This window comes from Saccopteryx leptura, chromosome 2, assembly GCF_036850995.1.
Source record: "Saccopteryx leptura isolate mSacLep1 chromosome 2, mSacLep1_pri_phased_curated, whole genome shotgun sequence".
NCBI classification, from domain to species: domain Eukaryota; kingdom Metazoa; phylum Chordata; class Mammalia; order Chiroptera; family Emballonuridae; genus Saccopteryx; species Saccopteryx leptura.
Genome location: NC_089504.1, coordinates 4,325,272 through 4,340,743, shown reverse-complemented (window position 1 = coordinate 4,340,743; position 15,472 = coordinate 4,325,272). Strand labels below are relative to the sequence as shown.

Genomic DNA, 15,472 nt, shown 5'->3' with positions numbered 1-15,472 from the left:
AAAGCCAGGGTGAGTAACCGGGCAAAGGGGCAGAGGCACAGATGACCCAAAGAAGAAGAAATGCGTCCAGAGAAAGACCCGCTCATGAGGTGGACACTAGATTTGCAACAAACGCGGCTCTGCAGAGCAGAGAGGACAGTCTCTCCACACAGCACTGGGCAACCCCGTCCCCGCCCGGGGAGAGGAGGGACCGGAACCCACAGCTCTCTCACGCACAAACCTGAGTTCCAAGCTGACGAACAACCCACCCTCTCGAGAAGGAACTGGCTAGCTTTTCCTGTGAAGAGCTAGCCCTCTCCTCTGCAGGCCACATGGCGCCTGCTGCATACTTACCATCTTTCCTCTAAGCCCTTTAGAAATGTAACCCCTCATCTAGGGCAACACAAAAACAGGATAGGGGCAGGTGTGCCAACTACAGGGTGCTGACCTCGTCTAGATGTTGAGATAGCATCTCAGCTGCCACATAGAGCACGAACCACAAACACACACACAAATGCATTTGTTATGTTAAAAATAAATTCTTAGGAAGAATAAAATAAGAATTTTTCGGTCATCACTGAGAGAGTCACAATGCAAGCCCAAGTGGCAGAATGGCTTCTTCCTGGTTATACAAAGAACCTCACACGTCAGCACGAAAACGACACCAGAGAATGAAGAGCCTGAACAGGCACTTCCCCAAAGAGGTTCCTGAAACATCTACTAAATCAATGAAAAGGTGCTCAACCTCACTGACTATTACAAAATAAAACCAGAAAAGACCATCAGCAAACAACACACTGTAATGGCTAACATTAACCCAGCAATTAACACGAATGGATTGGTGAAGACAGCCAATGCGACTTCACACACGCAGCTAGCTGGTGGGGGAGAAATCCACAAAGACGCGGCGTTACCCCCACGCTGAACGTGGGTATGCCCTGAGACACCGCCATCCACCTCAGACATACTCAACAAAAGTGCCCTCACAACCCCTGGCTGTTGGCTCAGTGGACAGAGCATCAACCCAGAGCACCAGAGGTCAGGGGTTCGACCCCTGTTCAAGGCAAGTATGAGAAGCAATCAATGAGTACACAGCTAAATGGAACTAAAAATGCTTCTCTCTCTCCCTTCCACTTCTTCAAATGAATGGAAAATTTAAAAAAGTTAAAATGCCCTCAGAAAACCGACACAAAGAATCACAGTAACATTATTCATCAAATGCTTATATGAAAGCTGGCCCAGCAGGCCTGCAGCTGCGCCCTCAGCAAGGGGCTCACAGGGCTGGCCCTCAGCATCTGGGAACTTGTATTTCTGGACAGTGCCCACCGCTCGCTAATGGGAACGGCTGGCTGCACCTCACCTGTGTGCAGAGAGAATGTGGTTCATGCCGACTACCGCTTCCCTCCTGGAAGTGGACCTTCGGCTAGGCAGAGCCCAAGGGTTTGGGGCACGGAGGCTCCGACAAGCTTCCCGGGCAGGAACATTTCACCTGCGCTGTGATCACTCACAACAGGGAAAATTAAGTGTGTCCTGTGGGACTCCGCCCAGAGGGGACCCGGGAAGCCTTCCCCACGCGTGCTTTCCCTGTGATTTTGCTTTGTATCCTTTCACCACAGTAAGTGACAGACGTGAGCACAAGGATAGGTTGAGTCCTCTCATCAATCACTGAACCTGGGCACAGTCTTGGGAGTCCCTGACACACAAGTCAGACTGCCAGAAGAAATGTCTACCAACAGTGAAACTGATAAATGTTCATACAATGATATACAAGCACAACGATGAAAAAATAACCTACATGCAATCAATGATGAGTTGTACAGACAGGTTAAATAAAAGAAACCAGACTCTAGTATATTCTATGGAGTCTATCATATGATGAAGATAAATACCAGAGAAATTATTGACTTAAATATTATTTACAATGTTTCCAAATTAAGAAGAAAACAACCTGCCTAATAGAAAAAAAAAGGACAAGGGGAACAGACAGACAATTATCACCACCCCTGACGCCCAATAATTCAAATGACCAGTCAAGATCTGGGGACAATAACCACAACTTCAAATGAGATAATTTTTGTATATAAAACTGAAAAAAAGTTTAAATCAGTAAATGAGAGAGATATACATTCTTACATCCTATGTTAGAAGTGAAACTGGTATTTCTTTTGGCAGAGAAACAGTATGAATAAAAAGTCTCGCCTGACCAGGCGGTGGCGAAGTGGATAGAGCATCAGACTGGGATGCAGAGGACCCAGGTTCGAGACCCTGAGGTCGCCAGCTTAAGCGTGGGCTCATCTGGTTTGAGCAAAAGCTCACCAGCTTGGACCTAAGGTCGCTGGATCAAGCAAGGGGTTACTCAGTCTGCTGAAGGCCTGTGGTCAAGGCACATACGATAAAGCAATCAATGAACAATTAAGGTCTCGCAACGAAAAACTGATGATTGATGCTTCTCATCTCTCTGCATTCCTGTCTGTCCCTCTCTGACTCTCTCTCTGTCCCTGTAAAAAAAAAAAAAAAAAGCCCTGGCCGGTTGGCTCAGCGGTAGAGCGTCGGCCTAGCGTGCGGAGGACCCGGGTTCGATTCCCGGCCAGGGCACATAGGAGAAGCGCCCATTTGCTTCTCCACCCCTCCGCCGCGCTTTCCTCTCTGTCTCTCTCTTCCCCTCCCGCAGCCAAGGCTCCATTGGAGCAAAAGATGGCCCGGGCGCTGGGCATGGCTCTGTGGCCTCTGCCTCAGGCGCTAGAGTGGCTCTGGTCGCAATATGGCGACGCCCAGGATGGGCAGAGCATCGTCCCCTGGGGGGCAGAGCATCGCCCCCTGGGGGGCAGAGCACCGCCCCTGGTGGGCATGCCGGGTGGATCCCGGTCGGGCGCATGCGGGAGTCTGTCTGACTGTCTATCCCCGTTTCCAGCTTCAGAAAAATGAAAAAAAAAAAAAAAAAAAAAAAAAAATCTTGAAAAAGTCTCAAAACGTGCCATGAGCCACATCCTGTTTGACCTAGAACAACGCTTTAGTCAGTGTTCATAACAGTGTGAAACTATAAATAATGTCCACATCTAACTAGAAACGTATTAAATGGAACTATGGGAGACGCTTACAATGGAATATACTGTCACTATGTAGTAACTCTGAAAAGACATCTATAATATGTAAGTCAAAGGTAAGCTTAGTGAAGGTGGAGATACTATGTTTTCTTTTTTTTAATTATTTTATTTTTTTAGTGAGAGGAGGAGAGGCAGAGAGACAGATTCCCTACATGTGCCCTGACTGGGATCCACCTGGAAAAAAGCCCACGAGGGGGTGATGTTCTGCCCATCTGGGGCCATTGCTCTGTTGCTCAGCAACTGAGACATTTTCTAGTGCCTGAGGCAGAGGCCACAGAGCCATCCTCACTGCCCAAGGTCAACTTGCTAATGGAGCCATGGCTGTGGGAGAGGAAGAGAGGGGGAGATGAAGGGAGGTACGGAGGGAGGGGGAAAAGGGAGGAGAGGGAAGGAGGGAAGGAGAAGGAAGGAGGGAAGGAGAAAGAGAAGGGGAGAGAGAGGGGTGGAGAAACAGACGGTCGCTTCTCCTGTGTGCCCTGACCAGGAATCGAACCCGGACTGATGCTCTACCACTGAGCCAACCGGCCAGAGTCGAAATTGTTTTCTAAACAGGTACATACCCAGCATATGGAATCACATACGATCAGATAGTATAGATAGGATGAGGCCAAAGTAGGTTTACAGTTGATCATATAGAAAATAATATAATAACAAATAATAATACAAGAATAAAATGTTTCATGCACTCAGAGCTGCAAACCTATTTTGGCTCCACCCTACATAAAGCCAATTATATTTGCTAAAAAATGGTCACAAAACAGGGAAAATTACCTACCACACACATGCAGACTTCACAAAGGTGAGTAAAAAAAGTCTGGCAGTAAGACACACACTAGTATGTTCCTCCAGTTATCTCTGAACGACAAGAATGATGGGTAAGGTCTATTTTACTGCTGGCTAATATTACCTGAATGCTCTATAATGAATACAGTACCTTCCCCCAAGAGATACACATGCTTTCCTCTTAGGTGAATCTAATGGAGTAGGATGGATTTGGAGGAGTGGATACAATTTATACTTCTTATTTTATAGGATTCTGAATATGTGCTTTATTTACAACTAATACATAAATGTGACTCTGTGTTTCAGACTAATCATAAAATGAGACTACAGATGGCAGGAAGACGTCCTCAGAATCCATAACCCTATTATCACAACCCCCCTTCACCCCGTCAAACCCCTGCACTCACCCTCTCTCCCATGCCCAGCTTCCATGGGTACTTTGGCCTGTGATCTTCTATTTACAGAATGATTAAAACTATAAATTTTATATTCATAACTTTTCCAGTAATTATCCTCATTAAGACTTCAAACAGCCTGACCAGGCGATGGCACAGTAAATACAGTGCAGCCTGGGATGCAGAGGACTCAGGTTCAAAACCTGGAGGTCACCGGCTTGAGTGCAGGTTTATCCGGCTTGAGTGTGGGCTCATCAGCTTGAGCACAGGGTCACTGGCTTGAGCATGGGATCATCGATATGACCCCATGGTCACTAGCTTGAGCCCAAAGGTCACTGGCTTGAAGCCCAAGGTTGCTGGCTTGAGCACTGGCTCAGCTGTAGCCCGCTGGTCAAGGCACATATGAGAAGCAATCAATGAACTAAGGTGCCGCAAAGAAGAATTGATGTGTCTCATCTCTCTCTCCCTTCCTGTCTGTCCCTGTCCTTCTGTCTCTCTTGCTTAAAAAAAAAGACTTTAAACACAGTCTTTGTAAGAGGTTACAAATTCAACTTAAGAAACCTACATCCCAGAAAATTCAAATATTTCCTCAAAAGAAACCTCCAATTATTGTGTGTGTGTGTGTGTGTGTGTGTGTGTATCTTTATTATATGCGGCTTAAGTGTCTGTCGCCGATAGCTTATTGGTTGCTTGCGTAACTGTACTAGCCAATGGGGTGAAGTTGCCACAGCTGAACACAAATTGAGCGGGTCAGGGGAAAGGTGAACATTTGTTTGCATTGGCAATCATCTGTTTTACATAAAAACTACGTCTTAACATAATTTCTTTTAAGAATGCCTCCTAGAAAATACAGCACTGAAGAGGAGAGAAAAGGAGCTAAAGCTGCACAAAAACGGCTTTCTCGACAAAAAAAACGGCAGAGAAAGACAAGGCTTGCTTCAGTCGCAGAGCAAATGCGTCTTTCTCGGCAAAATGAGACTGATGAGCGTAGAGAAACAAGGCTTGCCTCAGATGCAAGACAAAAAAGCCTGTCTCGACAAAATGAGTCCCTTGAACAAAGGCAGGAGAGAAATGCAAAAAAATGAGAGTAATGCTGACCGAAACACAAAAAGGATTAAAACAGTTTCAAACGGAGAAACTTTAATTTTTGAGCATTCCTCTGGTGACATGAATATTAAATGTGAACACTGTCAGTCCTTAAACTTCAAGTTAAAAACTAATCGATTTGACCATGGCAAGAAAGGATTTTCTCAATGTTGCAAGTATGGAAACATTGTAAAAAATGATGGAAAGATCTACACAAGAAATGTTGTGTACAAAGAGATCTTTGACATGTGAATTAACATTTTATTATTTAAATCACCTTTATTTATTGAGCTAGCTGGTGACTCTTAAGAAATGTACTGCCAGTGGTTTCCTTCACTGCACTCTACTTTAAGCAATTAAGCAAGTAGAAGGGGGAAACCCCGTGGGGCACTAAGCAAAGGGGCGTCCTCGCCGCCTGCCCTGGGTAATTCAGTTTGAATTAGCAGACACCTTTGCACAAATCATTTTAATTACAATTTATAATATCTAGAACAGCGGTCATTTCGTATGACCGCCGGGCTTTCTAGTATATATATATGTTTCAAGTTACATAAGAAAGAACTTACCCACAAACTCCCAGAACTTCTTGTATTCTGCAGGAAATTTTCGTAAATGCAACTGATAGGTTCTTTCCTTATTTGGAGAGCCGATCCATTCCTGTGCTAACTGTAGAAAGCAAAAAAAAAAAAAAAAGAAAGAAAAAGAAAAGCAAATTAAGAAATCAAAAGCATCCTGGCCAGCCAGTGCTAACCAGCAACACTCCACAGTGTGCCACAGTGACACCCAGAACCCAGTCCCAGGAGACAGAGACACGACAACGTAATTTGGGACTTCCAGTTTCCCGTTTGGCCTGTAAGGACTTTGAGAGGTTGCCACTCCACCCTAACAAGTAAAAAGCTGACCAAGGTGAAAACTCCACTTGCATTCAACAGAGACGTGAGGGTTACTGCCCCTAAAACTGGAGACAGCCGGGGCGCAGACCCTCACAGCCCCGTCAGCACAGAGCTCTGCGCGGACAGGGGAACCTACCTCGCACTGACAAACTGCCAGAGGCTCAGTCTGCACAGCTCCAAGTAACGGGATCAGGGCCCACACCTGGTGAGTCTTACCTGCTGGAGGCCCACGAGGCCCTCGCCATGAACACTGAAGAAAAATCCCTTCGCTTCCAGCAAGGCGAGGGGAAGAACCATTTTTAAACACAACAGAGCACTCAGATCTTAACAAGGCCTGCTCTGTGGGGACATCCCTTAGCAGAGCCTAACCAGCGGGGCTTTCTCAGAACCTAACACAGGTTAGGGAAGAGAAATCCCCAACTCCAGCCAGCAGGTCCCACCTGAGCAGGCAGGGCTGACAGACCCGTGTGAGGTTCACTGTCCCAGCACAGACTCCCGAAAAGCCCGAGACCATATCACAGGACTACAGAGCACACCCTCTGCGACAACTCACATTACTCACGGCCTATTTACTGCTGTTCCTTTTACCCAGTATTTCCCATCCACCTTTCAACAAAAATTACAAGGGCTACTCAAAGGCACAATGTGAAGGAAAAGTATCAGAATCATAGATATGGCACGAAAGTTGAACTATCAAACCAGGGAATTTTAAAAACTGTTAACACGCTGAATGTAATGAAAACTGAGACCATGTAAGAGTAGATGAGTAGTGTAAGCAGAGAAATAAATGATAAAGAATCAAAAGAAACGCCGGAGACCCAACACCGGGAAGAGGAGTGAAGACCCGAAAGCTGCTGCCGCGCTCCCTGGCGGGCTGGCCGAGCAGACGGAGCCCCAGGCTGCGGCCGCAGAAACTACCAACGCTGGGAAAAGAAAACGGGGTGGGGGCCGGGGGGTGCGACAGGCTACCAAGAACTGATGGACGACTGACTGCAAGCGGCAGAGCAGACACTGAGGGAACCAGAAGAGAGAAGGGAAGGAACAGCAATACGAAAGCAACCAGGACTGAGAATCCCCCCAAGGAACATCAGATGCCAAGTCATAGATCCAGGAAGCTCACAGACCACCAAACAGAATAAAACACACCTGAGCCTAACATCGCCCTGGTGGTCACACTAGAGAACTATTAGTTGTGTCCCTGAGGGTCAAACCTAACTGGGAATGTGGTATTTTGTTTGGCAGTCCTAGTCAGGGACAGGGAGGGAGCAGGAACCAGAGCCCCGGAGCCTGGTGTGCTGTGGGAGGGATGGGAGGAGAGGGAGGGGAGGGAGGGGGGAGAGGAGGGAGGAGAGGGGGGGAGAGGAGGGAAGGAGGGAGGAGAGGGAGAGGAGGGAGGGAGGGAGGAGAGGGAGAGGGGAGAAGAGGGAGGGGGGGAGGAGAGGGAGGGGGAGGGGAGGGAGGGGGGAGAGGAGGGGGGAGAGGGGAGGAGAGGAGGGAGGGAGGGAGGAGAGGGAGGGGGGAGAGGAGGGAGGGGGGGAGAAGAGGTAGGGGAGGGAGGAGAGGGAGGGGGAGGGGAGGGAGAGGGAGAGGAGGGAGGAGAGGGGGGAGAGGAGGGAGGGAGGGAGGAGAGGGAGAGGAGGGAGGGAGGAGAGGGAGGGGGAGAGAAGGGAGGAGAGGGGGGGAGAGGAGGGAGGGAGGGGGAGAAGAGGGAGGGAGGGAGGAGAGGGAGGGGAGGGGGGAGGAGAGGAGGGAGGAAGGGAGGAGAGGGAGGGGAGGGAGGGAGGAGAGGGAGGGGGAGGGGAGGGAGGAGAGGGAGGGGGAGAGGAGGAAGGAGAGAAAGGAGGGAGAGGAGGGAGAGGAGGGAGGGGGAGAGGAGGGAGGAGAGGGAGGGAGGAGAGGGGGGAGAAGAGGTAGGGGAGGGAGGAGAGGGGATGGGAGGGAGGAGGGGGAGGGGGAGAGGAGGTAGGGGAGGGAGGAGGTAGGGGAGGGAAGGAAGAGAGGGGAAGGGGAAGGAGGGGGAGGGAGGGAAAGAGGGGGCGGGGAGAGAGGGGAGGGAGAGGCAGCTGAGGGGCAGAGCAGCTGCTATGATGAGTTAAGAAACTGCGAAAACAGACTTATTAAGAGAAATTTAGGATTTAGTGTTTTGTTGTTCAGTGTAATTTATCCTTTGCCACCTCTTGACAAAAACTTGAGTCAAGGGCAACATTACTTTTTAAAAAAAGGCAGATAAGACAAGACTATCTCTCAGAGAAGCTTTCCCTTCCCTTGGCGCTGAAAACCTTCCTCTGGGGGACCTCGGGGTCAGTAGGTGCACGGGCACTGAACTGTCTGTAAGCCTCGCGCAGAGGGGAAGAAATCGTCCCCTCTGTACCGACCGCAGCACCTCCAACCATGTCTGGCACAAATGTCTGCGCAATGGGAAGTCTAGAAACTACCTATGTCACCAGGAGCCCAGTGGTTCCAACACATTCCATTACTCAACATGGTCAAGAAAAGCAGCAACTTCCCAGTCTGAATGGTCTACAATTAAAATACATACTTACTGTTTCAAAAGTATTCAATATTATCAAAGGTAAAAAAACATTAAAATAATCTTCACAATCTTGAAATCTGACAGGCACAGGTCTTGAGATGTTCTGACAAAGACTTGCTGGGGGCCCACACTGGGCAAACTTCACAAACATGTCATACGTCCAGCTTAAGACCTCCTTGACAAAGGTGTCAGAGAGGGACTGTTGTGACAGGAGCATGCTGACCGGAGAAGAGAAAAACGGCCTGCTTTCGGCATCCGGGAACGTGTAAGCTTGCCTGCTGGGACGGTCTGGAGCTGGAGAAGGCGGGACGTTGCCCAGACTCTTCACCTCGCCCAGCGGCGGCTTCGGAAACACCGGCGAGGTTGGGTGTGCTGCTTTCCAAACAGCCCGTCCTGCGCTCGGCCTGTTTCTCAGAGCCGGACGGGCCGCGGCGCTCTCCAGAGACCTGGACAGGTGAGCCATCCGGGAAGTGCTGCTGGAGGTGAAAATCTTGGTCGTGGAAGGTCTCGAGGGCTTCGAAGGAGGCAGGCCAGGTTTTCGGAAGACGCCCTCATCGGCGGCTTTGGCCTCGGAGTGTTTCGAGCAGTGTCCTCCCCGGGTTCTCACAGTCTCAACACAACCCTCGTATTGACACCGGGTGCGGCTCCCAGACTCCGGCTGAGGCCGACTTCCCCAGCGGTCTTCCACCAGAACGCTCTCTTTCCCCTGCACTACTTCAATCGGTTTCTCACTACCGTTCTGCATCTGCGAACATAAATCCATATCTTCAGGATCATGTTGTGTCAAAAAGATAGCATCTTCCTCCATATCACTGTCGGAGTCAGGCTCGCCCTTCTTCAAAGTTGCCGCCTCTAAGTGATGTCCAGCCAGGTCACCTCCACCTAAAGGGTCCTCTGAAGCAGAGACCATGGTTTCACTTGTTGGCATTTTCCCACTTAGCCCTGGAGGGTCACACTGACTCAGAAGGCTGTTATCACCAGCCTCCTGGGAAACACGTTTTGCTTTCACGGGTGCTTGCTCAGGAGACGCACACTTTACTGCCTGGTGTCCCTTACTGTCGGCCGATGCCCCAGTTGCTCCTCTACGACTGTCACCTGACCTCTCTGGCGCTGCTGTGAACACGGCGGCACTCTGTGTGGCACACGGTCTCGCTCCCGTGGCCGCAGCACTTTCACAGTCGTTTTGTCTTTGTCTGCTGCGTTGAGATTTGGGTCTTGCCCGTCTTTGCAACTGAAGATCCGGACTCCCAAGCATTTTCTTATTTTTCACAAAACGAGTCTGAGGAGAAAATGATTTAGTCTTTTTTCGGGTATCAATTACTCCAACACTTTTGCCGTGGTCACGTAACTGATCTATACAGTCTAAAGATCGCTGAGACAAGTCAAATGCTTTACGACGACCCTTTTTCAGACCAAGTTTCTCAACTGTTGAAGTTGGTTCAGGACACCGGTGAATTTTATTTGGTGGCACTATAGCAGGAGTTGTCCTACAACTTACATAATTTAAACTTTTATTCTGCCCTTTTTTTGTATCCAAATGTGTTTTAGGAGTTTTAGAAACTGGGACTCTCCTAGCAGGTTTGGAAGTACTACGAGGCTTTGGGGAAAACGTCTTCAGGGACGCTGGAGTGGTGCTCTGAACACCTAGCCTGGGGGATGTCCTTACGTCTGGAACGCTCAAGTGATTTTCAGCCAGGACCTCATTTCTGACAGAAGAGGAAGGACTTAAAGGATCTTCAGCCCCCCGTTTTTCAAATTGTTTTCTCCTAGGTTTTTTTACTCGAACTTCACAAAATTCCTCAACAGAACTACTAGGCTGTGGTTCTGCACGTTCAATGTCCTCTGTTTTTCTTCTAGTAACTTCTTCATTCATAGGATAATCTGTAATATAACCCCAATCATTCGTGGTATCAGCGGCGTGAATCAGACAGGAATCTTCTTCATCCCCTTGAAGTGGACTCTTGTTTTCTGGTCTCTGATCTTGCCAAGCCGAAAACATTTCGTGTTGACTTTCAAACTCGAAGAGCTGAGAATCCAAGTCCTCACACTCCAAGGGGAACTCGGGCTTCGCCTCCTCCGGCAGCTTCGTCTCCACGTCTGGACCGGCCACCGAAGTGCGTGGCTCTGGACATTCTTTCTTAATGCACGTTTTCTCTTCTTTAATGTCTCTCTCAAAATCTACAATTCGTTCATCACCATCATCGTCAGAATCTGAAATAATAATAACTTGTCCATGGCAGGTTTCCCTGACATTATTTTGGTTGGCTCTGAAATTTCTTTTATCTTTTACTTTTCTCTGTAGTTGGGGTGAACTTTCTGGAGTTGAATGTGATGGAAACTTACTAACACTGGCTTGAGCTATTAAAGATAACTTGTGAAGGTCTCTGTCTATCTGAGAATCTGTTAAAGTGTCAGACTGAGGACTGAGGCTAGGGGCCTGTTCGCTCAAGTCAGAAGAACCCTGATGAGTACTCTTGCTAATTTCCTTGTCTCTTGATTCAAGTAAAGGCACAGGCTCTTTAAAGGGAAATGGTCTATGCATGAAATTGATCATTTCTGAAAATGAGATCAAACCTTTATCATCAACACATTCCTGTATTTGACAATCGTTTTCATCAGAAGAAAAAGCATCTATCTCTTCATTCTTTAATTGTTTCTTCTTCAGCAAAGAACTGTTATGAAATTTTTGTTCTCCGTTTTTATTATCCAGAGTATCATGGGGGTCCAGAGAGAGAGGAGGTGTGGAGCGATCCACTTTCTGGCCTCCCCTTGAGCAGAAACCCTCAGCGCCGGCCCCAGCCGGGCTTCCCTCGGACTTCACAGGAGGGCCGCCCTGACAGCTCGGCCTGTGCTCCTTCTTTATTACCCGCGATAACCGAGCGTAGATTTCACTTCTGCACACTTCGGGTTTTGCTCTGGAGGCTCTGCCAAGGTCACCCCCCTTCAGGAAGGAGAAATCCTCCCCTGAGGCGGGCCCTGTTTCTGGAGAGTCGGCGTCAGAATCAGTCAGCACGTGTGCCGATCTACTTCTCCCTCTCTCACACCCCCTTTCTGGACCGGGTCTGGAAGTGCAGTTCTGTGTCGCAGATGAGGAGCGATCTTTCCCAGACTTCTGCTGCCTTGTACACACCTGCCCCTGACCGTGGGCTCTCTCAGAGAAAGGGTTTTGACAGCTCTGACTGAAGCATGACTTGGCTGAGAGCTGGTCCTCCTGTTTCACACCTTTTATGTAACTTGCCTCATTACACTCTTCTCCAGAGCTTGCTCTGCTCAGTGTTCTACTCTTTCGTACTTGATACACATTCGCTTTCACTGGCTCTTTAGAAAATGCTGGGCTGGAACTTTCCAGACAGTGCAGGTCTTTTTCATATGTCTTCCCTACTTGTCCACCTTCTTCTTTACAAGACGCGAGAGAGAGTTTACATGAAGGAGCTGGCTCCACCAAAACAGTATACTGAGGTATTTTGGATTTTATGTTTTTAATGATTTCCTTTAAACAAGTTTGTAACTCCTGTGTTTCCTGACAAGTCAACTGCCAACCTAGAGATAAATTCCCTCGCAAGAATAAGTTGAGCTTATCCCAGAATCGCTTACAAAGAGTTTGCTCCCCAAGCTGATAACCTTCTTTAAGGAGACTTCTAATCAGCTGCACACAAGCAAGCTGTACAGAGTTGGAGGGCACTGGATGCAGGGACAGAGATGTGACTACTGCTGTTCCTTTGAGCCCACTGCCAGGTGACTTCTCAGAACTCCGGGTAAATGCAGAGGTGGGAAGCTTGGCACAGTTCACAATGGCTTCCACCCACTGCTGGGAGCTAACCCACAGCAAATGCAAACATTTCTTACTTCTATGTAGTTCAATCACCGACACCAAAATTAGAAGAAAAAATTCAGTGACTTTGTCACACATGACAACTGGATGGTTGAGAACATCTTTGACTTGGGAGTGCAGATGGTGAATGACCGCTGCTATATAAGCCACACCCAAATCTTTAAGATCCATGAGGGACTGAACAAAAGGGATGAACCACAGAAATGTGCTGTTGTGAACACGCATGTCTTGACCAATATCTGACTGAAGCACACTGGCTAATGTTTCCATTTCTTCATACATGTTAGGACAATAATCTGGGCAAATGGCTGATCTCCACCCTGAGTCCTAAAATGGAAGAAATACTGACATTGAAATAAACAAGACCATCCATGAGAGGGTCAACACACGCACTGCAAACAAGAAAATACACGGCTCAACCTTCCTATGGGGTCACCCCCCCCCCCCCCAGGAAAGGGAAATAGCTCAACTCTAAAGGTCATGCTTCACGTCAAGGTAAATTTACACTGACTTTTCCATTAGCTGGTCTTGATTTCTAGTCATATCACGTATCTCCCCGTCCCATAAACTTTCCACCCCTCCTAAATGTACTTTAAAATTAATTTTCCAGCCCTGGCCAGGTGTCTCAGTGAATCAAGTGTCAACCCAGCATTCCAGCAGCGGCTGGTTCAATCCCCTGCCGGGGCGCGTTCGAGAAACAATCAATGAGTGCACAACTAAATGGAACTAAATGAAAGATGAGTTCTTTCTCTCCCTTCCTCTCTCTTAAATAGTGGGGGAAAAAATGTTTTTAGGCCCTGGCCGGTTGGCTCAGTGGTAGAGCGTCGGCCTGGCGTGCAGAAGTCCCGGGTTCGATTCCCGGCCAGGGCACACAGGAGAAGTGCCCATCTGCTTCTCCACCCCTCCCCCTCTCCTTCCTCTCTGTCTCTCTCTTCCCTTCCCGCAGCCGAGGCTCCACTGGAGCAAAAAGATGGCCCGGGCGCTGGGGATGGCTCTGTGGCCTCTGCCCCAGGCACTAGAGTGGCTCTGGTCGCAACAGAGCGATGCCCTGGATGGGCAGAGCATCGCCCCCTGGTGGGCAGAGCGTCGCCCCTGGTGGGCGTGCCGGGTGGATCCCGGTTGGGCGCATGCGGGAGTCTGTCTGACTGCCTCCCCGTTTCCAACTTCAGAAAAAAAACCCACATTTTTAATTAATTTTCCAAAGTGTGGATGTTAAGTCCACTACTCCCCTGTGCACAATACATCTGGTTTAACCAGAAAGCCTTTATGCAGTAGCTGAGTCAGAGTAGCTACATATCACAAATTATATAAAGCATGGCCTTGCGCCTGACCTGTGCTGGCACAGTGGATAGAGCGATCTGGAACACGGAGGTCACTGGTTCGAAAGCCCAAGCTTGCCCGGTCGGGGCACATACGAGAAGCAACTATAAGGTTATGCTTCCTGCTCCTCCCCCGCCCCCCTCACTCTAAAAATCAGTAAATAAAATGAAAACAAAACAAAACATGGTCTTACAATATAAAGGCAATACAATGCCATCTAAAATGTTTCATACCTTTTTGGTCTTTTCAGGATTATAATTGTATACAATCTGGCTGCAAGTCGCCATGTCATCCAGATATGACTCCGGTTCTAACTTGGTCCTTAAATAGTACAAACAAACAGAAATCAGAGAACTGAAGGGAAGAGAGAAGAGCACCCTGCTCAGCCCAGCAGCCCCGCCGAGGAGCCCGGCAGCCCCGCCGGAGGAGCCCGGCCCGGCCCGGCCGCAGAGCTGACCTTGCCGAGCTGCTCCGGATGGCCTGGATCTCCCTGTTGTAGCTTGCGTTGTTGATGATGGTCTGAAATGCCTCAATGGGGTCCGTGAGCTGACCCCAGACTTTAGACCCCAGGCGATCCAGAATGACCATGAAACAGTGCAGCGCTGGCCAGAAAGGATCTTCACTGTCCCCTGAAATACAAGAGTTATTGTCAAATTACAAAACAATTAGAAAAGATACTAAAATGTATTGAGGATTGAAGCATTCTTTATCTGAGTACCGACAGAAAAAGCAGCAACTGAAAGTAAAGCACCGCCAAGGGCAGGGTGTAAAAAGCTGGCAAATTTTTAAATTGGTTTTGCTTATTTTTCAATACTCTACACCTAAGACATTTTTAAACTGGGAACAAAATGAGATTGTCAGGTAAACTCAACTTTCTCACCACTTGCCACACACGAAACGATCTTTTCTACTCAACTTTCCCCCAGAACTCCCTTCCTGCAGTAAGTAATAGAAGGAAAGAAAGGGAACAGAAACATTTAAACAAAACCCGTGACAGCAGCTCTGATTCCGCGTGGCACTGCTGGTGGAAGGACGGGCCCTTGGCTGGGGGGGGGCAGAGGCTGGTGGAAGGGCGGGCCCTTGGCTGGGGGGGGGCAGAGGCTGGTGGAAGGGCGGGCCCTTGGCTGGGGGGGGGCAGAGGCTGGTGGAAGGGCGGGCCCTTGGCTGGGGGGGGGCAGAGGCTGGTGGAAGGGCGGGCCCTTGGCTGGGGGGGGCAGAGGCTGGTGGAAGGATGGGCCCTTGGCTGGGGGGGGGCAGAGGCTGGTGGAAGGACGGGCCCTTGGCTGGGGGGGGGCAGAGGCTGGTGGAAGGACGGGCCCTTGGCTGGGGGGGGGCAGAGGCTGGTGGAAGGACGGGCCCTTGGCTGGGGGGGGGCAGAGGCTGGTGGAAGGACAGGCCCTTGGCTGGGCGGGGCAGAGGCTGGTGGAAGGACGGGCCCTTGGCTGGGGGGGGCAGAGGCTGGTGGAAGGGCGGGCCCTTGGCTGGGGGGGGGCAGAGGCTGGTGGAAGGACAGGCCCTTGGCTGGGGGGGGCAGAGGCTGGTGGAAG

The 15,472-nt window shown here is 49.3% G+C and overlaps 1 protein-coding gene across 4 annotated transcripts in view; it reads right to left on the bottom strand.

The window, feature by feature from the left end:
• The window catches only part of SETX (senataxin), a 79,589-nt gene that overhangs the window by 33,216 nt on the left and 30,901 nt on the right, over nt 1-15,472 (bottom strand). For all 4 annotated transcript variants that reach the window (XM_066366799.1, XM_066366796.1, XM_066366798.1 and 1 more), the window contains 4 exons: nt 14,383-14,554; nt 14,159-14,246; nt 8,784-12,932; nt 5,914-6,013 (listed from right to left, as the gene is read on the bottom strand). In XM_066366799.1, coding sequence (XP_066222896.1) covers nt 5,914-6,013; nt 8,784-12,932; nt 14,159-14,246; nt 14,383-14,554 — 4,509 coding nt within the window. The remainder of the gene's footprint in view (nt 1-5,913; nt 6,014-8,783; nt 12,933-14,158; nt 14,247-14,382; nt 14,555-15,472) is intronic.